At 49.1% G+C, this 22,599-nt stretch overlaps 1 protein-coding gene across 3 annotated transcripts in view; it reads left to right on the top strand.

The window, feature by feature from the left end:
• The first annotated feature begins 8,004 nt into the window (after positions 1–8,004).
• Positions 8,005–22,599, top strand: part of PDGFRA (platelet derived growth factor receptor alpha) — a 37,257-nt gene continuing 22,662 nt past the window's right edge. Inside the window, exons 1-6 of one of the 3 annotated variants that reach the window (XM_068942875.1) lie at positions 8,005–8,050; positions 8,169–8,197; positions 15,435–15,495; positions 16,958–17,272; positions 20,421–20,684; positions 21,592–21,722. In XM_068942875.1, the coding sequence (XP_068798976.1) occupies positions 15,447–15,495; positions 16,958–17,272; positions 20,421–20,684; positions 21,592–21,722 (759 nt within the window). In that variant the 5' untranslated portion in view covers positions 8,005–8,050; positions 8,169–8,197; positions 15,435–15,446. Of the gene's footprint in view, positions 8,205–15,434; positions 15,496–16,957; positions 17,273–20,420; positions 20,685–21,591; positions 21,723–22,599 lie in introns of all 3 variants that reach the window. The other 2 variants (XM_068942874.1, XM_068942873.1) reach the window with 2 other exon arrangements.

Here is a 22,599-nt window from a genome sequence, read left to right as displayed (position 1 = left end):
CACAAGGAATCAAAGGCAGGCACAGCTGAATCTTATGTTTCCTCTCTTTTCCTACACACCCTTAAGAAAGATCTGATTAACCTGTGGTGAAAATGTGGGACCACTAAAGAGAACGACAAACCTCCTTGTGATTTCACTGGAGCTGAACGCCAGGCCTGGAAAAATTGCCAGCTACATGAGGGCAAGCACCGGTGCCTTCTCACCAGTTACAATCAAATTATGGTGGAGTAGTTTCTATTAAAGACATAGGCCTAACAAATGAAGTGATGTTGGACTGAGTAGCTATTAAATGACATCTTGTCATCTGATACCTGGAAGCTAAAAAAAAGTCTGGTAATTTATGGGTCTTCATTTTTTCAGCATTCCTTTAGGGATTCCATGCGGAAGCTTGCTTCCCAGAGATACTAAACAATTACCTTTGGAAAATTGTTCCTTCTTAGTGTATAGAGTTTACCATTCGGATAAAAAAGCTTTTGCCATGAAAAAAAACACTGTTGACAAGTAAGGTAGAAACTCAGATTCACTGCAATACCTATGGGCCTTTGGCTAGAACAGCGAAATGCGTGGCTCCACTAGCAAGAGCAAGTTTGATGCTGCTACAACAACACTTATATTATTTTATTGGATCACTTATTTCTTCTTGATAATTTGGAGAATCTCCTGAAAAGTGACAAGTTTATGTACATATTACCTATATTAAACACCCTTGCTTATCAAGGGTTAACTTGGTTAGTGGAACCAAAGTGAAAGTTTTAAAAAACTGCTGCCATGGAGAACAAATGCCTTCAAAGCGCCTATAGCATGTGTTATTTTAAAGAGAACTGAAACTATGTTCTGGTTTGAATTATTTTTCTTCACAGTACTTCTCTAACTTTATTGCCAAAGAAAAGACTTCCAGGGCCAATTTTTAATCTTAATTATACCAGACTGAATCTGGAAAGTTCCTTGAAGTTAGAGTTACACCAGATTTACACCATGAAGAATCTGGCCCCGTTTCCACACTTTTTCAAAAGATAATTGAGGTTAAAAAGAGGGGAATCTGACTAAAATAGCCAGCAGTCAATGGCCAGCAGATCACAACCTCCCGTATCCCCTGTCCTTGAGTCCTACCAAAGCTTTCTTGTTTGAGCTAAGCTCATAGCTGTAGTGTCACATTCATGGCTGTAGGGAACTGTCCTAGGCCTACATTTTACCTCCCATCTCACTTTTCCATTTCTCCCACTGCAACTACTTCACTCAGCTGAGGGGCAGATAACTGAATTCTCTAAAGGACTGTCAATAATGAACAGACAAATAAACATATAACTGAAGCAGAAAGTATTTCCTATCAAATTTGATGAGGTACAAACTAAAAACTGATGACCTCAGACAAAGTAAAGCACGTTTTGTCTCAGAGGTCCCTTTTATAGAAGTGGCAGAAAAGAGAGGAAGAGAGGTCCCCCGACTTTTCAGTGTGCCAGTGCCACCTATATCCCAGCTACAGAAAGCAACTGATCATGAGAGCTTTAGTTTAACCCTGATACCTCTCAGCATGACCCTAGATACAACTGTGTGCCTGTCTGATTTCTTCCATCACAGAACAGGACCATTTGAATAACCTTAGCTTTGTGTTTGAGCGCAGGAAACGCACAGCACTGCGTGAAGACAGACAACGAGCTTCACCATCCCTGCCCATACACCTCGGCACAACCTTGGTGGTACACAGAGGAACGGTTACGTTAATTTCCTCATCTGGAGCTTTTTGCTGACTGTGCCAACAAGGATGCTGACTCTTGCAATTCCTAATGGTGGGTTTGGGACTGATCATTTTTGGAAAATATTGGGTGAAACTTGCAACCTCCACCATCTCCATACAAACCCAAATTCTACAAGCTCTTAGGAGGCATTGATTTCTTTCCCTCTTCTTCACCCTTGGTGTGGCTGAGACCCATGCCATAGAGATGCGGTGCTCTGTTTGTCTTGATATTTTGGAGTGTAAAGCATTCGGGGCAGAGCGGGAACCATTTGCAAAGCTGATTACAGGTTCAGAAACCTTGGCCACAGCTCCAGCTATTCCACAGTGGCTTGTCCCAAGGGAATGTATTGTTAATCCCTAAGCACCAGAGGGAAACCTGCTGTGGGATGAAGCCGAAAAATGGTAATTCACATGTGGAGTATGGGCAATTCAGGATAGCCAGTGAGCACATGTGCTGGGTCACTCCTCAGTCTGGCGCTTCATGATGCTCAGCCTACCTTGGCTCTTCTGCACCCATGGGAGAGATTTGTGGTGGACAAAGCCAGTCCAGACGAGTGCTGGGGTTGACACCGAAGCAGGCCGAGGCTGGCTGTGCCCATCACATCAGGGGTGACGGTGGCTGCCACACTGAGGGTGGCCTGTGCACCAGCCGGCTCTCCCCTGCAGGTCTCAGGGCTGGGTTTCCTGGCAAGGCAGCCCAAGGGGGGAAAGCTGGTAGTGATAGTAAATAGTCACAGAAACAAAGCAGCCTGGTTTGACTGCGTTTGTGTGGGGCTGTAATCCATTAATTGCTACAGCCTGGAAGAACAAAGGCAAAGATAATGGTCTCAGTAGTTAAGCATCGAAATCAAACCTGGGCTGAATCAGCAGAGGAGGTCCTTTGATTTTAGAGGGAAGGCTTCTCATTTGCACCAGGGGAGGAATTGTCTCTGAGCTTGACTTGCTGCTTGCCACCTCCCCTCAGTCTCTGGGCTGGGGCAGGGCAGCCGGGGGCCGTGGCGGGGTAGACCTGCAGGGACGAGCTTCGCTGCGGCCTCGCGCAGAGGCGAACACGGTCCCACTTCAAGATGCGCTCCGAAACCGGTTGATCCCTTAATTAAGAACAGTAAAGCCGAATGTTTGCGGGGTATGTCGCGGCGCACTGAACTTTGTCTCGGGCGCGATGACTGCTTGCAGACTATATTTAGGAGAGAAAATAACCGCCCCCAGCTGCAAGACGCAAACGCGCCCCGCGGCCTGACTGAGCGGGCCGGCATCTTTTGGGGGAAAACAGGCTGCAGAAGGACAAAATTACCCGGGCGTAAGAGGAGCGCGCCGCGTGCCCCGAGCGGGGACTGGCTTTGCCGGGGGCCGAGGCTCAGGACGGCCCCGCCGGGGCCGGGGCCGGGGCCGGCTCGCTCCTCCCGCGGGCTCCGGTGCCCTCTAGTGTCCCGGGCCGCGGCGAGGCGGCGGCGCTGCCCCGGGCACCTTGGGCCGGCGGCGGGGAGCGCGCTCAGCGCCTCCCGGCCGCGGCCAGGGGCTGCCCCGGGCCCCCCGGGGGGAGCGAAACTGCCCCGCGCCGCCGCTGGGGCTGCCAGTGCCCGGCGCTCACCTGCGGCCCCTGCCCGACACAGCCGGGGAGGGGGGGGGGAGGGGGTAGGACAGAGCGGAGTACGGCCTGGTGCAGGGCTGGCTGCAGGAATAATCAGTTTTTCCTTGCCTCTCTGGGCTGTATTACCTCACCCCTAAACCGGGTTAGGGCTGCTTCTGGACCACAGCAGCCTGTTTATTCTGCCCCAGTCAAAAACCCAGCAGAAAGAAAACAAAGCCTGTTTGCAGAGAATAAGGCTTCCACGGCTGTTTTGGCATCTTTTAATGTCAAGAGCCAAATGCAGCAATGAAAGCAAAAGTTGCGGCTCGAAGTTGCGGCATCGGCGGCCTTAGTGGGAAAACGGCCGGCGCAAGGAACTACCTTAAACAACCGTGTGGTGAATCAAAATAAAGGTAGGGGAGGGGAGGCTGGGAAACGCGGGGCTAGCCGTTAATTTCTTTTGTCTGGCTCACTTCTCTCCCGGTGACACGAGATCCCTGCTATTCAGCGCCAAATTCTGTTGAGCAAACAGAATGAGCGGAGCTGCTGCTGCGGAAAGAGAGCAAGAGCAAGCCCGGGGGGGGCCTGTGAACGCGCGCAGGTCCGCGGGGGCTGCCGGCCCGGAGCTGGCTCGGCTCGGCCCTCCCCGCGCTCGCTCCCCTCCTGCCACAGGAAACCCTCGCTGCTGTGCTCTCCTCCCTCGCCGATAGACGTGTGCACAGATTTATAGTGACAAGCGAGAAGAGGCCGCGCAGCTTTCTCCCTCTCTCGGGGTTTGATGAGTTTCTGCTCCAGATTGGAGCCACTCTTGAAAACGCAGGGGGCTGCTTGTTTTGGTTTGTGTTGGTGTTGGGGGAACAGGCGGGCCGCCGGGGGGTCTCCATGCCCCCTGCCGCGGTGGCCCCCCCGCCTCCCTGCGCATCCGGGAGCCGCTCGTTCCCCGGAGCTTGCAGGAATCAGCAGGCAGGAGAGTCTTTGCCCTCTGCTAAAGAAGAAAACACTACTAAACTTTTTTGGGGGAGAGGGGGAGGAAGACATTAAAAAAAAAAGTGAAAAAGGTGACCAGCCCGTGGATGACCCATGCAAATACAGCCTGGCCAGCATAGGGCTATTCAATGTATATACACCATAAGGGAAGCTCAGCGTTTTACGGGTCCAGATTAGCAGCCCTGCGTTCACGGACCTTAGAGAAGGCAGGCGGGAAGAGCCGAGCGAGCCCCGGGAAGGGCCGAGGCCCGGCCCGGTGCAAGGCGGGCGGCCCCGGCGGGGTGCGGGCGGCCGGGGCTGGCAGGCGGTTTCAGCACCGCGCATCAAAGTGAACGCTGCGAAGGCTTGAACATGGGTAACAATAATCAAAACCAGACTTTCCTTCCCACCACCACAAAGGCTGAGTCCCCACGACGGGGCTTTTTTGCAGGGCCCGGGGCACCCCGCCGGCCGGGACGGCAGCACCGCACTCCGCGCGCTGCAGAAGGAGGTAGCCGCTCCCGCGGCCGCTTGGGGTCCAAATTAACCCCCTATTAGCCTGCCTAATAGCCTGCAGCTAGTTAAACTCAACCCAGCTCACCCTTGGGAGAGAGCTTCAGGAAGGGGCTCATTATTCGCAGCAAATTGGGACTCCTCCTGAGGGGCTGAGCAAGGCCTCTCGCAGGCTCCCAGCCCCTCTGGAAAAGTCCGAGACGGCAAAGAACCGCCCTGGAAAAAGGGGGAAAACGCAGCTTTCCTCGGCCCCGTCGTTGCCCTCGGGCCGGACCCCTGCAGGCGCTTGGGCCTGGGGGAAGGAGCTGCCCCGCCGGCCCGCGCCCACCCCGGAGGGCACGTTGGGAGCGCAAACAGGCGAGAGCGGCTCTAGCCCGGACGCCAGTTTTGTTTAAGACGTGCAGCTTCCATCTGTTGCCACATAAACACACGCTAGCAGGATGCCTTACGCTCCAGCCCCCTATGGGGGGAGGAGAGGAGAGGAGACAGACTTGGGGGTAGCAGTGGTGAAAATCCCCCACCCCCAGCCTGTCCTTTCAGTAACCCCAAGTCCCCCGCGCCTCCCTGGACGGGACCCCCCTGGGCCACACGGGGCGGGGGGAGCTAGCTCCGGAGTCGTCCTAAACGCGTTTATTTGAAATACCACCTCCCCTGCTCGGGACCAATCCATAGGCACCGCCAGCACTTCGGGGGGGGAGCGGCCCAGCTGCTTTCCTGCTGCGGCCGACCTGCCCTTGCAGGCGGCTCCGCGGCCCCTCGCCCGACGCCACGGTCGGGGGCTGCCTGCGGGCCAAGCCCGGCGAGGCCCCCGGGGGCCGGGGAGGGCTCGAGGGTCCCTCCCGCTGCCGCTCCACTGGGAGAAACCCAGTGCCCGCCTTGCCCGGGGCACAGCCTCTCGCCCTGCCGCCAGCCCGTCCCCCGGCTCCCCTGCGCCTTGCGGGGTCTGCCGGCCGCGGCGGGGGACTCCTCGCCCTCCTCCTTCCTCGGGGGGGCGGGCGCGGGGCCGGGGAGCCACGTCGGGGGAAGCGTCAGCGCTGCCCCCGGAGCCGTCCTCGCCGGCCCAGGAGGGGCTGGGGGACGGGGACACCGCCTGCCCCGTCCCCTGTCCCTGCGGGAGCCGGCGGGCTCCCCGCCCGCAGCGCCAGGCTGGCCTAGCAGGCAGCTTTACCAGTCCCGAATTTGCAGTTTTGTATTTTTTGCTCGGTCCTGTGAGATGCCACATGGAAGCCGTTAACGAATGCTCGATAATGATCATGACAAAAGCATTATTCAAATGAGGCAGGTAATTGCAACCAGAAGGCGCGTTCTCCCCTTCCTTTTCCTCCTTTCTTTCTGCAAGAGTTCCTCTCCCATTACTTCTGATCCTGACGGTACTTCGCCAAGAATCACCTTCATCGCTTTGCACCTTAAACCAGATACACTTACGCCGATAAATCACAACCAAACGAAGCACGACCGTGCAGAATGTCCTCAGCGCTCACAGGGAGTTGTTGTAACCGATTTGAACTTTAAATCTTCGTGGCGCTTAAATCTGCGCGAACCCAGAGCCCTGATCAAATTAATGATAGGGTTTTTCTCCTCCAGCCTCCACAAATTACCGGGGTCGAGGCTGCTGTGTTTGCTTGCACCCCGAGGTAGATAATTCCAAGGTGCAGTGACTTTTTGCCTTGCTTTTTTGCTCGCTTGGAGCCTGTTGTTTATTCACAAGCATTACGGTATCCTGTTAGCATTCCGAACAAGGGGCTGCTCACAGATCTGACTCCGATGATTTCCTGGAGGAACATGTGGAAGCAATAGCGGGGTTGTGCACTCACCAGGCTGAGGATGCACTAGTGGAGAGCACGCAAAAGGCTGTGAGCACCACTGGGGACCCTGCAAACCCAGCCACTGGGACCTCAGCTTGAACATGCTTTTCACAGGAGTTGGTTCTCGTTTCTGCCCCCATTCCCTTCAGGGAATCTGCGCTTCAGAGGCTTAATTCTCCTTCTGTTAGGAAGGAGAAAAAAAGCACTGGATCCTGCTGCTTGACTTTGAGAACAAACTTTTCTTTTGTGCAACGCTAAACGGAAGAAAAATAAATAAATAGAAAAGCAGGCGCAGGAGGGAGGGTGGGCGAGCCGCGGGATGGGGGGGAAGCAGGAGGGAGCGCGGGGCGCAGCTCCGGCGTCGGTGCGGCTCCCCGGGCGGCGGCGGCGGCGGCGGCGGCGGCGGCGGCGGCGGCGGCGGCGGCGCGGCGCGCTCCGTTCCTGGGGCTGCACTGCCCCCTCGCCCGCGGCCGCCGCATCGCCCCGCCGCCAGCACCGGCGCCGCGCCGCTTTTCGCACGGACTCTCCAGAAAAAGGCAAGAGCAGCTCCCTGTGAACTCCCACGGCTACCTCTTATCGGCAGCAAATAGCAAGAGCCAACAAAGAAGAGATACCCGACTCTCCCCAGCGGGGATCAAAGCTCTGCCCAGAGCGTATTCAAACAGGACCCACTCAAACGTGCGCAGCCCTCGCCTCCACAGGCACCTCCAGCCCTCGGCAGTGCCCCGTGGCTTGGTTATTACTGGGTTTTGTTTGCGTGGAGCAAACCAAAGGAAGAGAAGAGTAGAAGAGCTTTCCCGATCCCGCCAAAGCGCCACGGTTTGGTGTGGCTGGCTCCTTGTGAAGGTTACCTTTCGTTGTGTCTTTCATTCATAAATATTAGAGATTCGTCTCTCTCCCTCTCTCAGTGCTTCCTGCTTCTGGCTGCCACCCAGCCGTCCATGCAGCTCTCTCTACCAAGCCCATGCTCAGTAGTGTACAAAGGACATGAGGAAGCTGCACATTCGTTTCCCGATCAAACTCCTCATCCATAAACTCACACTGTGACCGCGGACACCGAGCCCGGCGCCCGACCCACCTTCCTAGAGGGTCTGAGGAGGAAGGCTCATTCATGACATTGGGAACACTCTGAGTTTTCATGAAACTTTTTTTTTTTCCCCCTGCAGTGCAAAACTCTCCGATTCCCCCTTTCCTCCCCCTCGCCCCTGCCATATGGCTAACCTCCCCCCTCCTCTGCAAGGCTGGTGAAATCTGGAGGCTGAGACTGGCCCCCCTGCCTGCGTAAGAGCCCGCCGCCGGCACGCCCGCCTCCGGCCGCGGGGCTGGGGGCGCCGAGCGCGCCAGCGCGGCTCTTATTCTGAAGGGGCCGGAGGGGGCTTAATTTCCTGACAGCTATTTACTTAAAGCAAATGATTAGTTTTGGAAGGATGGACTATAACATTGAATCAATTACGGGACGCGGTTTGTGAGCCCATTACAGTCGGATCTGGAGGGAGGGCGAGCGGGAGGGAAAGAGCGCGGCGGAGCGGGGAAAGTCACAAAAGACGTGGACATATTTTGGATATTTTACAATCTGCAGGATTGTAACTGCGGATTACAAAGGAGAAGGTACGAGGTGAGGGAGGATTTTCCCACTTTTTTTTTCATCTTTTCTCCCTCTTTGTTGCTGTTGTCGTTGTTTTATGTTCCTCTCCCCCCCACCCACCCCACCCCCGTAATTTATGTGTATTTATGTGGGCTTTTTTAATGCTCTGTCGGCGGAGCCCCGGTGCGGCTGGACCGGGCGGCGGACGCCTTCCCGCGGGGCGCAGGCGGCGGCGGCGGGCGCTGGGGCCCACGGCGCTGCGCGGGGCGCGGGGAGCCGGCGCTGCGCGGCCGTCGGGGCGCGGGCGGCGAGCAGCGCGGGCGGCGCTAATGACAAACACATTGGGGCGGCGGGGGCCACCGCGCCGCGCTCCTGCCGCGGGGGCCGTAGCGCCCCGACGGGCTCCGCGGGCTGCTGCGGTGCCCGCCCCGGCGGGGACGGGGCCACAAGCACCGACAAAGCGAGGTAGGGTCGTGGCCAGCCGCTCTCTCTCTTCTCGCAACCCGTTTAATCCCCACCTCTGCCCTTGCTTCCTTCGCCCCCGCTGCTCTCCGGTCCCTTCCCCCACCCTTTGTTTTTCACCACCTTCCCCTCTTTAGAACCCCCTTCCCTGCCTAAGTCCCTCCGACCGGGTAGTCTAAAGAGCCTGAGACCCCGAGGAGGGGACACACAAACACCCCCCATCCAGGCAAGCCCATCTCCATCCTGGCGCGCCCCGTCTTTTTTACACGTCTCGGCGGAAGGGAAGATGCTGAATTCAGGCAGCCCGACTGGTACCTGGAGGCTTTCCAGCTTACAGCCCCGCTTACAACGGGAACCCAGCCCCGCTCCTCCCTACCAGACTCCCGAAGCCCACCGCCTTGCAACCCAGGGGAGGGCAGAGTCTTCACGGCCACCGTCTGGATTTTGTCAAGCGCGGAGGTTGCAAATTTGCCAGCTTCTGCCAGGCTGGAGTCCCCTGGAAAGCCCTAGGAGCAAGTAGGAAATGGCTTTTTGGCTGTCCACAGCATTGCTCAACATTTTTGGATGGCGATTCAGCAGCCCAGGAGCCGTTCCAGAGAACAGGACTTGGACAGCTTTTTCTGGAGCGAGCAGCGACAGATTTCGCGAGGCAGCAGCAGCAGCCCCCGAGCTGCAGCAGCCAGCCCCTGCGGCTTGCCCACATCCCGGAGGACCGCGGGAGTGCCTTGGCCACCCCCTGAGCCCTGCGCATGCTTCCCGTGCCCCTTGACGGCCTTTTTGGTGCATCTCTTGCAAATCCTGCAGCCTCCTGGCACACCGCTGGCACCCGGACTCCACCAGCCGGCATGGACCGGCATCACCGCAGGCTGGGTCAGGCCTGACGGACACGGTGCCCCTGGCGATTCCTGGCTGCCCCTGGACCCCACGGGCAAGTGTGTGCAGTCCTCCGAGAGGGTGCAGGAAGGTCCGTGTCTTGCCTGATGGAGAGAGCTGAGAAAAGAAGCCCGGAGCTCACCTCAAATCAGAGTGCCAACCATATTTAATCAGCTCTGGAGGGAAACGCATGTTTGCTCTCCCCTTCCCCCCTTATCCCTGTCGCCCTTTTCTTTTTCCTGGCTACCTCATGTGAAAAAATTTGCTCCAGCTTGGCAAAGGCTTTCCTATTGTTTCCTAGACAAACAGTGGTGGGCTGGGAGCTGCCATCTCTGCTAGGTTTGCTGGGTGTCCCAGGCAGCCTTTAGTCACCCACGGTGTAAGCAGTCAGAGCCTGGCTCAGCCGAGGAGCCGTGGGCACCAGGAGGCCCCGGGAAGTGGCACTTCTCCCGCTCCCTCGGGGCTTCTGGCTCTCTGCGAGCCAGACTGGGGCTGGCAAGCATCGACACCCCACGGTGGGGGCTGGAGAGCGTGAATGCACCCGCTCCCAAACTGAGCAGGCTGATAGCCTGGGTGTCCTCGGCTGTGAGGCAGGAGTGCTGGAGCAGCGGGACCCGCTGTTCTGGGCCAGCCTTGCTCCCCTCTTGCCACCTTTCCCCTGGTTCCCCTGTGCTGCCAAGCAGGGCTGGGGGCACCTTCAGGCACCCCGAGGCATCCAGGGAGGTCCCGTCCAGGGCTGATAGAGCCCAGCTGGGCTCCCGCCTTCATGTGTCGACTTGGCGTCCCTGGACGGGGCAAGAGACAGGATCTGGCAAAACGAGGGGACAAGCATCAAAGGTTCCTCTGTCAGCGGCTGGAGCAAAATGTGAATTGTACAGATCCGGCTTTTAATTATGGGTCTAGAAGTGAGAGGAAGATCTCCCAGCAAGGGACTTCACTTTTAGCTTCCAGTAAACAATGGGCGTTTTAGAAAGGCCCTCTGCTAAACAGTGGTTTAGTTAACCTTCCTCTCAGAGCTTGAAAAAAAGTTTAAAGAAAAATGAGGTCATACAAAGCACTGGGATTTAGGAGTCCGCAAGTAAAACAGCTCTCCCAGCTTGCAGGCAGTCACTCGTCGCTTAAAACGAGACTCCTTGTTCTGGTAGTGCTCTGTAGACATCAAGGGGGAGAAGGTGTGCCACACTGGCAGTGATTGGGCACTGGGGCCACCTTTCTTGTTATTTGCTGCTCGATATATGGAAGATTGTTGAGAGTAATATACATGTATTAGGTTTCAAGAAAGCGGGAAGTAATAAATATTTGAATAAAATGCCTCTCCACAATACTACAGTATCAAGCTAGGATTTGGGTGTCATTTATATAGGCCAAAGAAGACTTGCATGCTACAGACCTTGTTGGTAATTGCCAACTACATCACCTGGTGTAAAATGGAACATAAAATGGATTATTTTATACAAGTCTTGCCTTGCTTGTATCCTTTGTTCATCATGGCCGCAATGGCACTAGTCCTACATGTGAACTCCGAAAACTTTAATAGGATATGTTTACTTCAGTTGTTTTAAAGACCAGGGCATGACTTCTGAGAGGTCATTTTTCTATTGCTGACAAGAATTGATGATACTTTAAAAGAAGTAAGCAGTCCCTTCTCTCCCTCTTGCTTCACTCTCCTGCTTGATTCACCTCTTTCAAGTCAAAAAAACTTCGCATGGGCACCCAGCAGAGAGGTTCACAAGGGCTGGCTTCGTAGGTCCTGTAGTCAACAGAGATGGATTGGTTTTTCCATGCAATGCTTCTGAGCACCTCAGTTGCGATGTGAAGCGTTCTTTGAAGGTCCTTATCTGGACTGGTCCTCGGAAGTGCCAGTCTTTGACTGCTGACACTCTGGAAAGTCCTTTAAGGAAATTCAGGCTTTGCAAATACCCTTCCACCTTTAGCTCCCAGACTGGTGGAGTCTGGCCTCTTGGCTAGAAGGCTCTTAGGAGAGCAGCTGTCTGTGCTGCACCCTGCACAGCACAAAGTGCCCTGCAAGAGCCCAGCACTGTGCTAGGCTTGCTGCGTACTTACGTATTCCTGCATAGCTCTAGTTATTCCCACATGGCTCAGAAGAGGCGTGCAGGCTATGCTGGATGCAAACAGTTAGAAAGGGATATGGAAGAAACCTCAGTTTAGGAAAATACTCGGGCCAGTCTTTTTCAAAGTATGAAGAGGTTTTCTTTTCTTCTTCTGCCTTTCCCCACTGAAACCTTCAGAGTCTCCTGTTCGCTGTGCAGGGCAGCTCTGCTTCTGTGGAGTCCTCTGAGGAAGGGAATTAAGAACCAAGAAAAATTTCAAGAGGTCCCATTTGAACATTTAAATCCAGCTAGTAAAGTATATCACAAGGAGGAAACGATCTCCTCTTGGGCTGGCCTTAAGTCTTCCTGGGAAAGATCAGTTTCTCCAGAAAGACCGACTGCCACACAGACAAAACTGCCGCTGAAAGTATCCAGCCCTTCTCATAACCAGGATAATTGCATTATTAGGTACAAGATTTGTATTCCAACTACATTAATTTTACTTATGTAAACATGGAGCAATAAAGATCTTTTTTTTCTTCCAAAAAAAGTGGAACTTGCATAAAATGAAAATATAAGTTATATTTTAAGTTGATCCAGGAGACCTAGCTTAGGTTCTATCGTTTTTTTGCTAGGACAAGACATTTGGCTCAATAACGTGGATCAACATTGCCATCCTGTGGCCAAGAGGATGAAATGTAGTGACTAGGTAGCTGACAGGAAATGAGTTTGCTAGTCTCCAGTCTTCTGGTAGATGCGATATTTTTCTGTCTTGAAGGAGTTCTTTGTTTGATTTACAGTAGTAAATCTTTTCCCTTCATCACAATGATTTCTCTCTAGTTCAGGTAATAGGAATACCAACATTTTCTAAACACATATTTCCATTGACATTCTGGGTATAGATCTTAGTTTGGCTTCAACAGCAGTTAATGAAATCACTCTTGGTAGAAAGCCCCGTGCTTGGTAATGAGGGTTTGGAGATTGGCTCCTTGCCAGTAAAAGTTCTGATGTTCTTTTCCTAATTTTTTATCATTAAAGCACGCAACCGAGATACCAAAATCTCAGTCAGACCCTTTCAAAATCCTATGGTTAAAGTGGATGCAATGACTGTTTTACCCTGGGCAAACTGCTTCCACAGAGTTTGGCAACCCTTCATGGCATGATTTAGCTTTTTTTTTTTTCCTTTTTTAATACACTCCCATGTTTCTATATTAACTAGTAATGTTCAAGGTATGCAAGGAATTAAGGCTGGATCATACTTACATTGTATGTGTGCTACCAGTGCTGGGCTTTCAGGTTGCATGAGCCTACTGGCCTCAGTGAGCTTACACCAATTTATGATTTGTTGGGGTGATGTTAGGAACTGAACCTGGCATATTTACTCAGGGCTAAATTCAAGTGAGGTTTGGGTGATTTGGGACAAAGAGGGCTGCTCCATCAAAAGGAAGGTTAAAAAAAAAGCCAAATCAGTGAATGTAAGAATTAGGTGATAGTAAATAAACAAGGAAAGGTAAGCATACCTGCTTGGTGCTCCAGGCTTGCTGCTGTGGGAGTGAGTAAGCTCTCCTTTGCCCAGAACAGCAGTGTGAAATTGTACCTCTGTTAACCCTTCAGCACCAGTGTGCCAGGAGACGCTGGAGACAGGCTTCCAGCCTGCTAATGTCGGACCCTCAACGTAATTAAACCCAGTTCAAATAGATTTTGAACTGGGATAATGATGAGTCATTAGTATATTATTCTGTGTTTCACAGTGGGTAAGTGTTGCTCTGAGACTTGCTGAGATTAATAGGTCATTGAGGAAACATCAAAGCTACGGGTTCCAAAAGAATAACCATTGGAAAATGCAAATCTAGTAAGTCCTTATGTTTTCAAACTGCAGCAGTAGACTGAGGCACTCAGCTCTTATTGATTTTTATGGCAGCCTGAATAAGTCAGTAAATTCCAAGCAGCCCTTTGGAAATACATGCCATCGCTGGTATTTACGTCAGTATATTCATGGGACTTCAGATCCCCTGTACTCACACAGTGACAGCGTAAGGCCACTTCAGCAGTGCTTCTCCAAACTTGCTCGTTGTGTAAGAGACGAGTTAGCTTTGTGTTTTCTCTTTCTGTGTCGCATGGCTTGCATTGAAAACTCTGGAAAAACAATGCAATAGGGGGAGAGATCTGCCTTTTCAGACAGACAGAAAAGGCAGAAGGAAACTTGGCAGACAGTAGGGTAAGATTGTCTTGTGGATCTTTGGAGCTTAGCCGCCAGATCGATAAAGCAGGCCATGGGAATTCTTTAACAATTTACAGTGGGTTATTTTATCTGAAAAATTACAAAATATAAATGTGATAAAAATGAGTAAGGAGGCTGAAGCCAAGGGACCTCTTTGATGTCCGAGAGTCTGTTATCAATGGGAGACAGATACATAAAAACAAGGCAATTATTGCTAATTGAAGAATCAGCCAAAATGGCTTGTCTCTGCTGGAATGCTGTCAGCCGAATTTCTGAAGTTGTTTGTAAATGTTTTTTTGGGCTCATAGTTTGTAAGTCTTCTAATCCTGCTTCTGAGACCTTCATATTTTATTGTAGTATCAAACACTTTGCTTTGCAAAAGACCACAGCCTATTCCACATGCTGGATGAGGAAAGAGGGACTAGGTCAGAAATACTCCTTGGCATTCGATAATCATTTAACTCTTATCCAGCACTGCTGGTGTAGTCTTAATAATGAGATGCACCTACGTGCTTTCCTGTCTCAGAATAAGGAGTTGAATACCAGAGGGTGAATAGAAATTGTCCAGGACCTTTGAAAAGTAGTCTCTGTCTTGGCACATCATCCTTTTATTTACTCCTTGATTTGAGTTTCAGATCAGAGGCTCTTCTGTACAGTCTTCATTTAATCTATATTGGCTTTGGGCCAAATTCAGTTTCTATTAAAACCACTAACAACACATCCATTGATTTCAATGGGAGCAGGGGCTGTAGGAGCTTTTCCTTTGGAAATTACCTGGCAGATTGATTGAGTGTTTTGAGCAGAAATGTGATTAGATGGCACAAAAATTACACAGATGCTTATTTCCGTTGTTGCCACTTTGAGGCTGATGCCTTATGATTATTCGTTTGAAAGCTGAAATTATCTCATATAATCTATGACTCTTCACACAGCTAGGGGAAAGAGATGCTCTGTGAATGGTAACACTGGCCTACAGCTTGCCATGTGTTTATTTTTTTAGAAAATTTCAGTGTAAGTTTCAGATAGCATATCTCTTGATCAAGGATGTTCTTGCTAAATGTGAAGCAAACACTATTGTATTTGCATTGTATATAGCAAACTATATATATGCATATGTACAATGGCAAAAGGAATATCACCAATAATAGTACTGTTTGTGATAAAAGTAGCTTTTAAATATGCTTTTTTCCCCCATAAATTTAGCTGGCAGCTAAAACGTCAGAACTTATTGCACAAAGCCATTGTTTGGAGATACCACATCTGTGCAGAGGTGTTTCGGCAGGCTCCATCCTGGAGGCTGTGGGGGCACCAGAGCTAGTCGCAGCTGCAGGCACCTCCCTTCAGCTTTGTGCCCAGCATAACTTCCAGGCTCAAAAGAATGAGGGGCAGGACCTGGCTCCTTACGCTGTCAATGGAGAGAAGAGGTTGTGGTGCCCTGCTGCACTCCCCGTGCAGGGGTCTGACTATGGCCCTGTGCACCTCGCGGGAGTGCTGCGGTGTGAGGCCAGGTTGCCAGGGCCGTTCCTCTCTGTGGCGCTCTGCAGAGTGCACGGACACCACAGCAGCCTAGGGCACCACAGCAGCAGAGTCGCTGCAAACTCTCACATCTGTTACCAGTCTGTTAACTAACTGCTTCTTTCTTCTTTGTTTCAGCGGTTGGTAGCTATGGGTACTTCCCCAAGGACATTCCTGATCCTGGGATGTTTCTTCACAGGTAATACTTCTCAGTCCTCTAAACCCCTTCATCCCTACTCCTTGGTAAATCCATGTTTATAAGTTTGCTTTCATTGCATCTACCACAACAAATGCCAAATGGTTGGCGACTGGCTACAGCCTCCATTCTTCTGGCCTTGTCTTTGGTAGCTGGGACAGGAACTACTGAGAAGACAGTAGGACTTTTGCTAGCCCATGCCAACTACTTTGGCACCTCTACAGCTCCTACAGCCTCCCACATGGTTTACCTGCCTTCACAGGGAAAATGGGCCTGTGTACCTACAGCTGTCCTAGCCCCGCCACGCTGCAGCTTCTCCAGCAGCATGGTGCAGACGAGCCTGCCTGTGTGGGCTCCCTGCATCCTCCCACTCCACACCACATAACCACACTCGCTGGGCTGCCTGTCGACTCGGCCACATCTGCCGAGCGAATGGCGGTAGGAGAGGAGGGCAGGATTGGCCACAGGGTGCCAAATATAGAAAGGGCCTGTAGGCTGAGATAACATGTGCAGAAGTGAGAAATGGGTTTCAAAGAAAGTCTGGATGCCTACAGCCAGTTTATTGCACAGACCCCACTTTCACACCGTGGGCCTAAATGCCTTTTTATCATACACTACCATATTGATTTTGTGTAGGATATCTGATAAACTGAAACAGCAAATCTGTCTCCCTGGTGAATACTCTGTTTTCTTTCCTTCTGTGGGGCTTAGGATGGGGATCTTCTAATTCTCCTTCTGGAAGCTGGACTTGTAACAGCCCACCTACAAATCACCTAGACTTGAGAATCTGACCCTATAAATGCAGACTGCATCCAAAAAGCGATGCCATCTACAACATCTAGTTCAGTGAATTACAATTTTATTTGGCTATAAACCTTCTGCACATTTTGGCTAGGGGTAGACCTGATGCACAAAGTTGGAAGCTGAGCTCCTGCTCCAGCCCTTTACAGACACAGAAGGCAGATGTAAAGTGCAGGTGTTGGTCTAGAGAAGTGGTTTCTAACTTTTGGATCCACCGTCAATTGTAAGCTTCCCCATAGGCTCACAGCACTGCTGATTTCCTGGCTGTTACTGTAAGGATCTGCAGACCAGCTTGTAAAATGCCAGGGAACCGCGAGCCTTGGCTGGCATTTACTGGCCTACAGCAAAGGAGCGCCCACATTTGGGGCTGGGAAGCTGAGGTGTGGATTGTGAGCCATCTCTAACTTCACCTCTGTCTTTCACCTCTTGATTTGCCAAACCAAACTCAGTAAGCAAACTTTTCTCTATTTTGCATTTCAAAGGAAGCCATTTGCCCTTCATTGGGAAGAGCTCTGGCTTTTAACAAAGGCAAATGTCCTGAGATATCAGTATGTTAGAAATGGTCACAAAAGTGTGTATTATGAATCTGTTTTTCTTCCCTTCACAGCCCTGTGCCGAGGATGTTCTGTGTGTTCATGCGCTATTTCTTCCATTCTTTTTGCAGGACCGTTTCTAACATTTTGCCAGCTTCTTCTGCCGACTGTTGTTCCCAGTAGAAATGAAATGGTCGTACAGCTGAATTCCAATTTCACGCTGAAATGCTCTGGAGACAGCGAAGTGAGCTGGCAGTACCCAGTGACTGAGGGAAGCCACAGGATAGACATCAGACATGAAGAGAACAACAGTGGCCTCTTCGTGACAGTGCTCGAAGTAGGAAATGCCTCAGCCGCACATACTGGCTTGTACATATGCTATTACAATCATACTCAAGTGGAAGATGGGGACGTGGAAGGGAAGGACATCTACATCTATGTGCCTGGTAAGTGGGGGAGGCCACAGGAAAACTCACAGGTTCCTACAGAAGGGCTGTAACGTGGATGTTTAGAAGACACACAATAGCGGCAGTTTGCTGTGAGGGGAAGATAAAAAAACCCCATGGCCATTTTCTAACATGTAAATCAAGAGCAGCCCTTCTGAGTACATGGATACTTTCCTCTTTCTTTCTATTGGTTTTCTCTTCTCTGGTAAGATTTTTAATACTCAAGGAGAGGAGTGAATTCGCAACCTCATAGTCTAAAGTCTCCTGACCACCAAGCACTGGACAAATAGGTCGTGGTGTCCAGGGCAAGCCTCAGCTCAGCTTAGAGAAGCTCTGCAGGAGCATATTCAGACCTTGCATCTGCCTGGGGCCCGGCCCCTGCGCTGGCCATTCCCCACAGAGTAATGCTGATGCTGGGTTTTTTGAAGGGGCTTTGGTGGACGTTTTGGGACTTGTATGGACCAAACCAGTTATCGCGTTTGACACTAAAGCAGTCACCAGATGCTAAAGGTCATTTCTCATTCTTAACCTGAACTTGACTTGAAATGACTGTCAGAAGAGAAGAAGGAATTTCTGACTGAATACTTGCTGGAAAGCACCCGTATGTGCACGGGGTGCAGGACTCAGGGCAATAAATAAAGCAACAGAGTTGTTTTGGGGTAGCTGTCACAAAAGATGTCAAAACAAGAAATGTTACTGCTGGCCAGTCTGATGTAAGATTAAAAATATGGTGTTTCCAAGCATCATTTCTTGCAGTGCCCTATAATTTTCACAGCAAACGCAGCCTTCCTTGTCCCCATGCCACTTCTCCCTTTAGTGTGGAAAATCTCTTGGACCCAGAAGAAACGGCATCCCTTCTTTTCACCAGTACTGATCACCAGCTTTGCCCTCCCACCTCTTTGTTCCAATTGCAAATTCCTTTAACGGCTTTCTGTGCTGGTGATGGGATCAAAATCTTTTTTGTTGTAGCTGAGATAGGCACCAGGCTGAGCCATAGCTGACTGCCTTTGTAAAGTACTATCTAGGTGTTTCCTGGGCATTGGCTGGAGCTCAGGGGACGAGTAGCAGAAGTGCAGGATCACAACGGATCAGGCTAGTGAATTTGCAGTAAATACTTTGAACAGGAAACGCAGGAATGAAGAAGAGATTGCAAATTATCCTGTACAGGTTAGATCTGTTGTGAAGGAAATGATATCTGAAACTATAAGGCAGATTGTGGAAAGGGAAAAAGGCAGAGCCTGCCTAAGGGATCTTTTAAAGCTGTCTTGCCATGGTATTAAGTTTGTGCAGATCATGGTGTGTGATTTGACTGAAGTGATTCTTCCAAGATTTCCTCTACGTTTCCCACCGTGAGCTTGAAGTGTTAGCATTCGTCCTTGAAGGAATAACAGGTTTCAGCAGAGGCTGCAGAGGCTTTGACACATGTATCTTAATTTCCAAACAGCTCTAAACAAGCCACCACAAGATTTTGATGCTGTTAAACAGTCTTGTAACTTACTTACCTCAGAGGTTTCCACATAACAAAGGAATATAGAGGCGAGAGAGAAGATTCTTTCAAGAAGAATGTTTTTTTTTTTTTTCTTTTGCTTCAAGCTTTACATGCCTCTGGATTTCAGCCTACCAGATTTGCAGGGCAGAGACACCCTGTAATTTTTTTCTGCTCACTAAACATCAAGATGTCGTAAATGCAGAAACATATCTTTTTCTCCAAATTATAGAGAATGTTTCTGTTCCCACTGTAAAGTCTGTCTTTACAACTGTTTTTTTTTTTTTCCTGCAATGAATTAGGAGGGCAATGGGTGGCAGCAATCCTCTGTAGCCAAGGAGGATTGCTTTGGGACTTCACACAGTATCCCAGTTTCACTAAAAAGCACACATAACACTGAACTAGGTGAATCCCATCTCTGTTTCAAATTATACTGGGAAAATAAATGCACGGGGTTGGCAGAGTGTTTGGGAGGGAGTGCTGTGTTTGGGATAGTGCTACAAAGAGCCTGCCAGGGCAGCACAAATTCTCTTGTTGGAAGGATTTGTATTGCTACATTTCATTATAAAGCTTCGCTCAGAAGCTTCCGGCTAGCAGGGATTATTTGTTCATTTCAAACAGCCAAATTTGGATAATTTGAAGTGCGTAGTTCTAAAGTTTGATGCATTACGCGATTGTGTTTTAAACTCAGAATGGGGGTTGTTTGGGTAGGAAAGCTGGCATCTGTTTGGTTGTTTTTTAAAAAAATACAAGCAGCAGGTGTTTGTTTGCTTTTTTATGGTTGAATATCATATTTTGGAAACCACGTGCTATGACCATTATTAGCTATACCTCATAGCCATAATGTTGGGCAGGTTAGAAACGCATAAAGGTAAGTACCTGAAGTTATTTTTGATGAAATGGGGCTTTAACAGTGTTAGCCAGAAACAACTTCAAACTGATTTCTATTTTTTCACTTTAAAAATGATTCTTTTCTAGAAGTGCTTACATACCATTTAGGGGACAGCTAATGTTGCCAAAGGAAAAAAAAATCTAACTGAAGAAGAAGAGGAATGAGCTATGCCAATAAAAGGCAGGATCTTTGTTTAATATATATTTTGAATGCAGTGAATATTACACCAGAATGCAAAATCTTGTATCATAAAAATAGGATGTTTAAGTCCAAATCCTGCCCTAAAATCGTTGTTGCGCATATATCTTGACAGAGTTGTTTGTGATAGAGAAAGGGCATTCATCTTTATTCATTTATTCCTCAATAATTGCACAAACATTTCACACCCATTAGTGATATTCTTGCTTTTTGTCACCTAATAGCCTTTTGCCCTCACTATGGGAATATATCAGAACCAGGTCTAAGGGGAATAATGATTCCTAGCTTTTTTTCTTGGAGTCCTTCGCAGTTCTCCTTTTGCCTCCAGAACTGTCACAACGGAGGCCTCTCCTGTGTTGTGCTTAGGTTGAATGTCTTGCTGCGTCACATTAGAGAGCAAAAACGAGATGCTACATACCGTTTAGCATGCCTTAACTGCAGTCTCTGAAGATGTGGTGTGATGAACTGTGCTAATTTGAGTTAAGATCTATAACTGGTCATTGATATCCCTATTCTTGTATATGGACCTGCTACGAACAAGACAGTGTAAAATCACCCCTTGTTTTTCACAGATCCAGACATGCCTTTTGTGCCTTCCATACCAGAAGATCAGTTCATCCTAGTAGAAGAAGGTGATGTCACCGTTATCCCTTGTCGTACGAGTGACCCAAATGCTCAAGTGACTTTAATTAACAGTATAGACAAGGCTGTCTACGCCTTATATGACAGCAAACAAGGCTTCATTGGGAATTTTCCTGCAGGCTCATATACATGCAAAACAACAGTTAAAGGCACGGAGTTCAAATCCGATGAGTTCCTCATCTATATTTTAAGAGGTACTTATTTTTGTTCATTTAAAAAAAAAAATTCATCTCGGTTCTTTTCTCACGCTGCTGGCACCACAAAAGCACCAGCATCCCAGGATTCAGTGTAGGCTCAAAATCTTCCCTGGAAACTGAGTATGAGATGCTTCCCCCATGCGAGCACCTTGCTCCTGTGCTGATATTGCCAGTAGTGCCTGAGCTAGTCAGGTTCAAGCCAGCTTGTGTAGATGTCTCTATAGCACGGTTGTCTTCATGATAGCTGCAGTACAGATATACTCTGAATCACTTTTGAAAGTTGACTCAAGAAACCTTATCTCAGCAGTTGCGTACAGTTTTGATGAGAATAAAATGTCCTTAACTTCACCTCATCTCCCAAACTGTTGCAGGAAAAGTCTTCTGCAATCCATGTCTTTTCCTCCTATTTGCTGAAATGACACTTAAAAGATTGTTTTTTCTCAAAAGCTTCATGTCTTTGGCTAGTCTGAAAAACTGCATGGTTCACATGTTTTGAAAGCAAGGTTTTTATTGGTCAGCAGTTGATTCTCAAAGTCAGTCACTGATTAGCAAAAGGGGAAATTGCTTTCATACCAAGTGCATTTTCACAGGGGCAACCTACATTTCGAGGTAGGAACTTTTAACTGAATTGTTATCCATGGATCATTTCTTTGTGGGATTGAACTCGATGCCCACAAACTTTATGCCTTAAATATACGATGTTTGAGTAATTGTTAATAAAATAGCTAAGAAGGGATCATCCTCTATTTTTGTTTATGTCAGTGTAAATCAGAAACGCTTTTACTGAATTTTCCAGAGTCTTTCCTCAGTAGAGGAAGTGAAATGGAGATTTACCCCTGAAATCACATTGTACAAAAACCGCATGCTGTTTTAAACTAAATCTGCTCTCTCTCTCTTCTCTTAGCTACTTCACAGCTGCCGGTTGAAATTGAAGCTCTTAAAACTGTCTACAAAACAGGCGAGACCATTGTAGTAACTTGCGTGGTCTTTGACAATGAGGTGGTTAATTTACAGTGGAATTATCCTGGGAAAGTGGTAAATATCTCTTTTGATTGCTGTTACTTATTGGGGAAGAAGGAAGGGTTGTGAAATAGTCTTCTCCTTTCTGATTGAACAAGGACAGCCGACAAGAGAAAACAAAATGATTTCTTCTGTTTTCAGGCTGTCTCAAAAGAAAGTCAGTACCAAAAGCTAGAATTCACTGTTAGTAAGTATGCAAAGGATGAAAGGACGGTGAGATGTGACTAAGAGTACATGTGCCGAGGGAGGAATGCTGTCTCTCAGGTCTTGCCCTTAGAAAGTTTTCTGGGACAAAAGAGGAAATGCGGTAGAAATAGGAAGATTTAGAAACGTGTATGACACCTGCGTATAACTCTGCTGCTGAAGTGTAGGTCTGAACCTTTAAAAAGAAGTTCCTAAACTCTGAATTCTTGGGCATAATAAAGGACAATGAGGAATCAAAATCATAGTCTTAAGTGTTCTTCATTGTGCAGGTGTAAATTAAAATGACTCTTACAGTCAGTATTGTTAGGTACTACTGAGATCTTCCTAATAAGAAAATCTGAAAATTTTTGGAGACTCGCACAAACTTTCAAACTTTCATAACGTTCTTCTACAGCGAAAATTTTTATTCAGTGAGGCTTGATTAGAGCCAGCCAGGTCCCCTGCCAATGGAGAATTTCAGCGTGTTCCATGTAAAAAGCCTGATAACTGAAGGGATGGAGTAGCTGAAGCCCCTACCTAATTGTGATCCCAAATCATAGCTTTTATTTAAACGAGTTAAGAGACCAATAAGAAGAAAGATTTGAGAAGGTTTTGTTCTGTTTTCTGTATTACACATTGCAGTCTCTGCTATTTGCCACCATTCAAAACTATCCCCAGCACATTTTTTATTCCAGTCTCTCATAATAAC

This window comes from Struthio camelus, chromosome 4 (genome assembly GCF_040807025.1).
Source record: "Struthio camelus isolate bStrCam1 chromosome 4, bStrCam1.hap1, whole genome shotgun sequence".
Classification (NCBI taxonomy): domain Eukaryota; kingdom Metazoa; phylum Chordata; class Aves; order Struthioniformes; family Struthionidae; genus Struthio; species Struthio camelus.
Note: the sequence above shows the minus strand (reverse complement) of the source record. Positions and strands in the feature narration are given on the sequence as shown.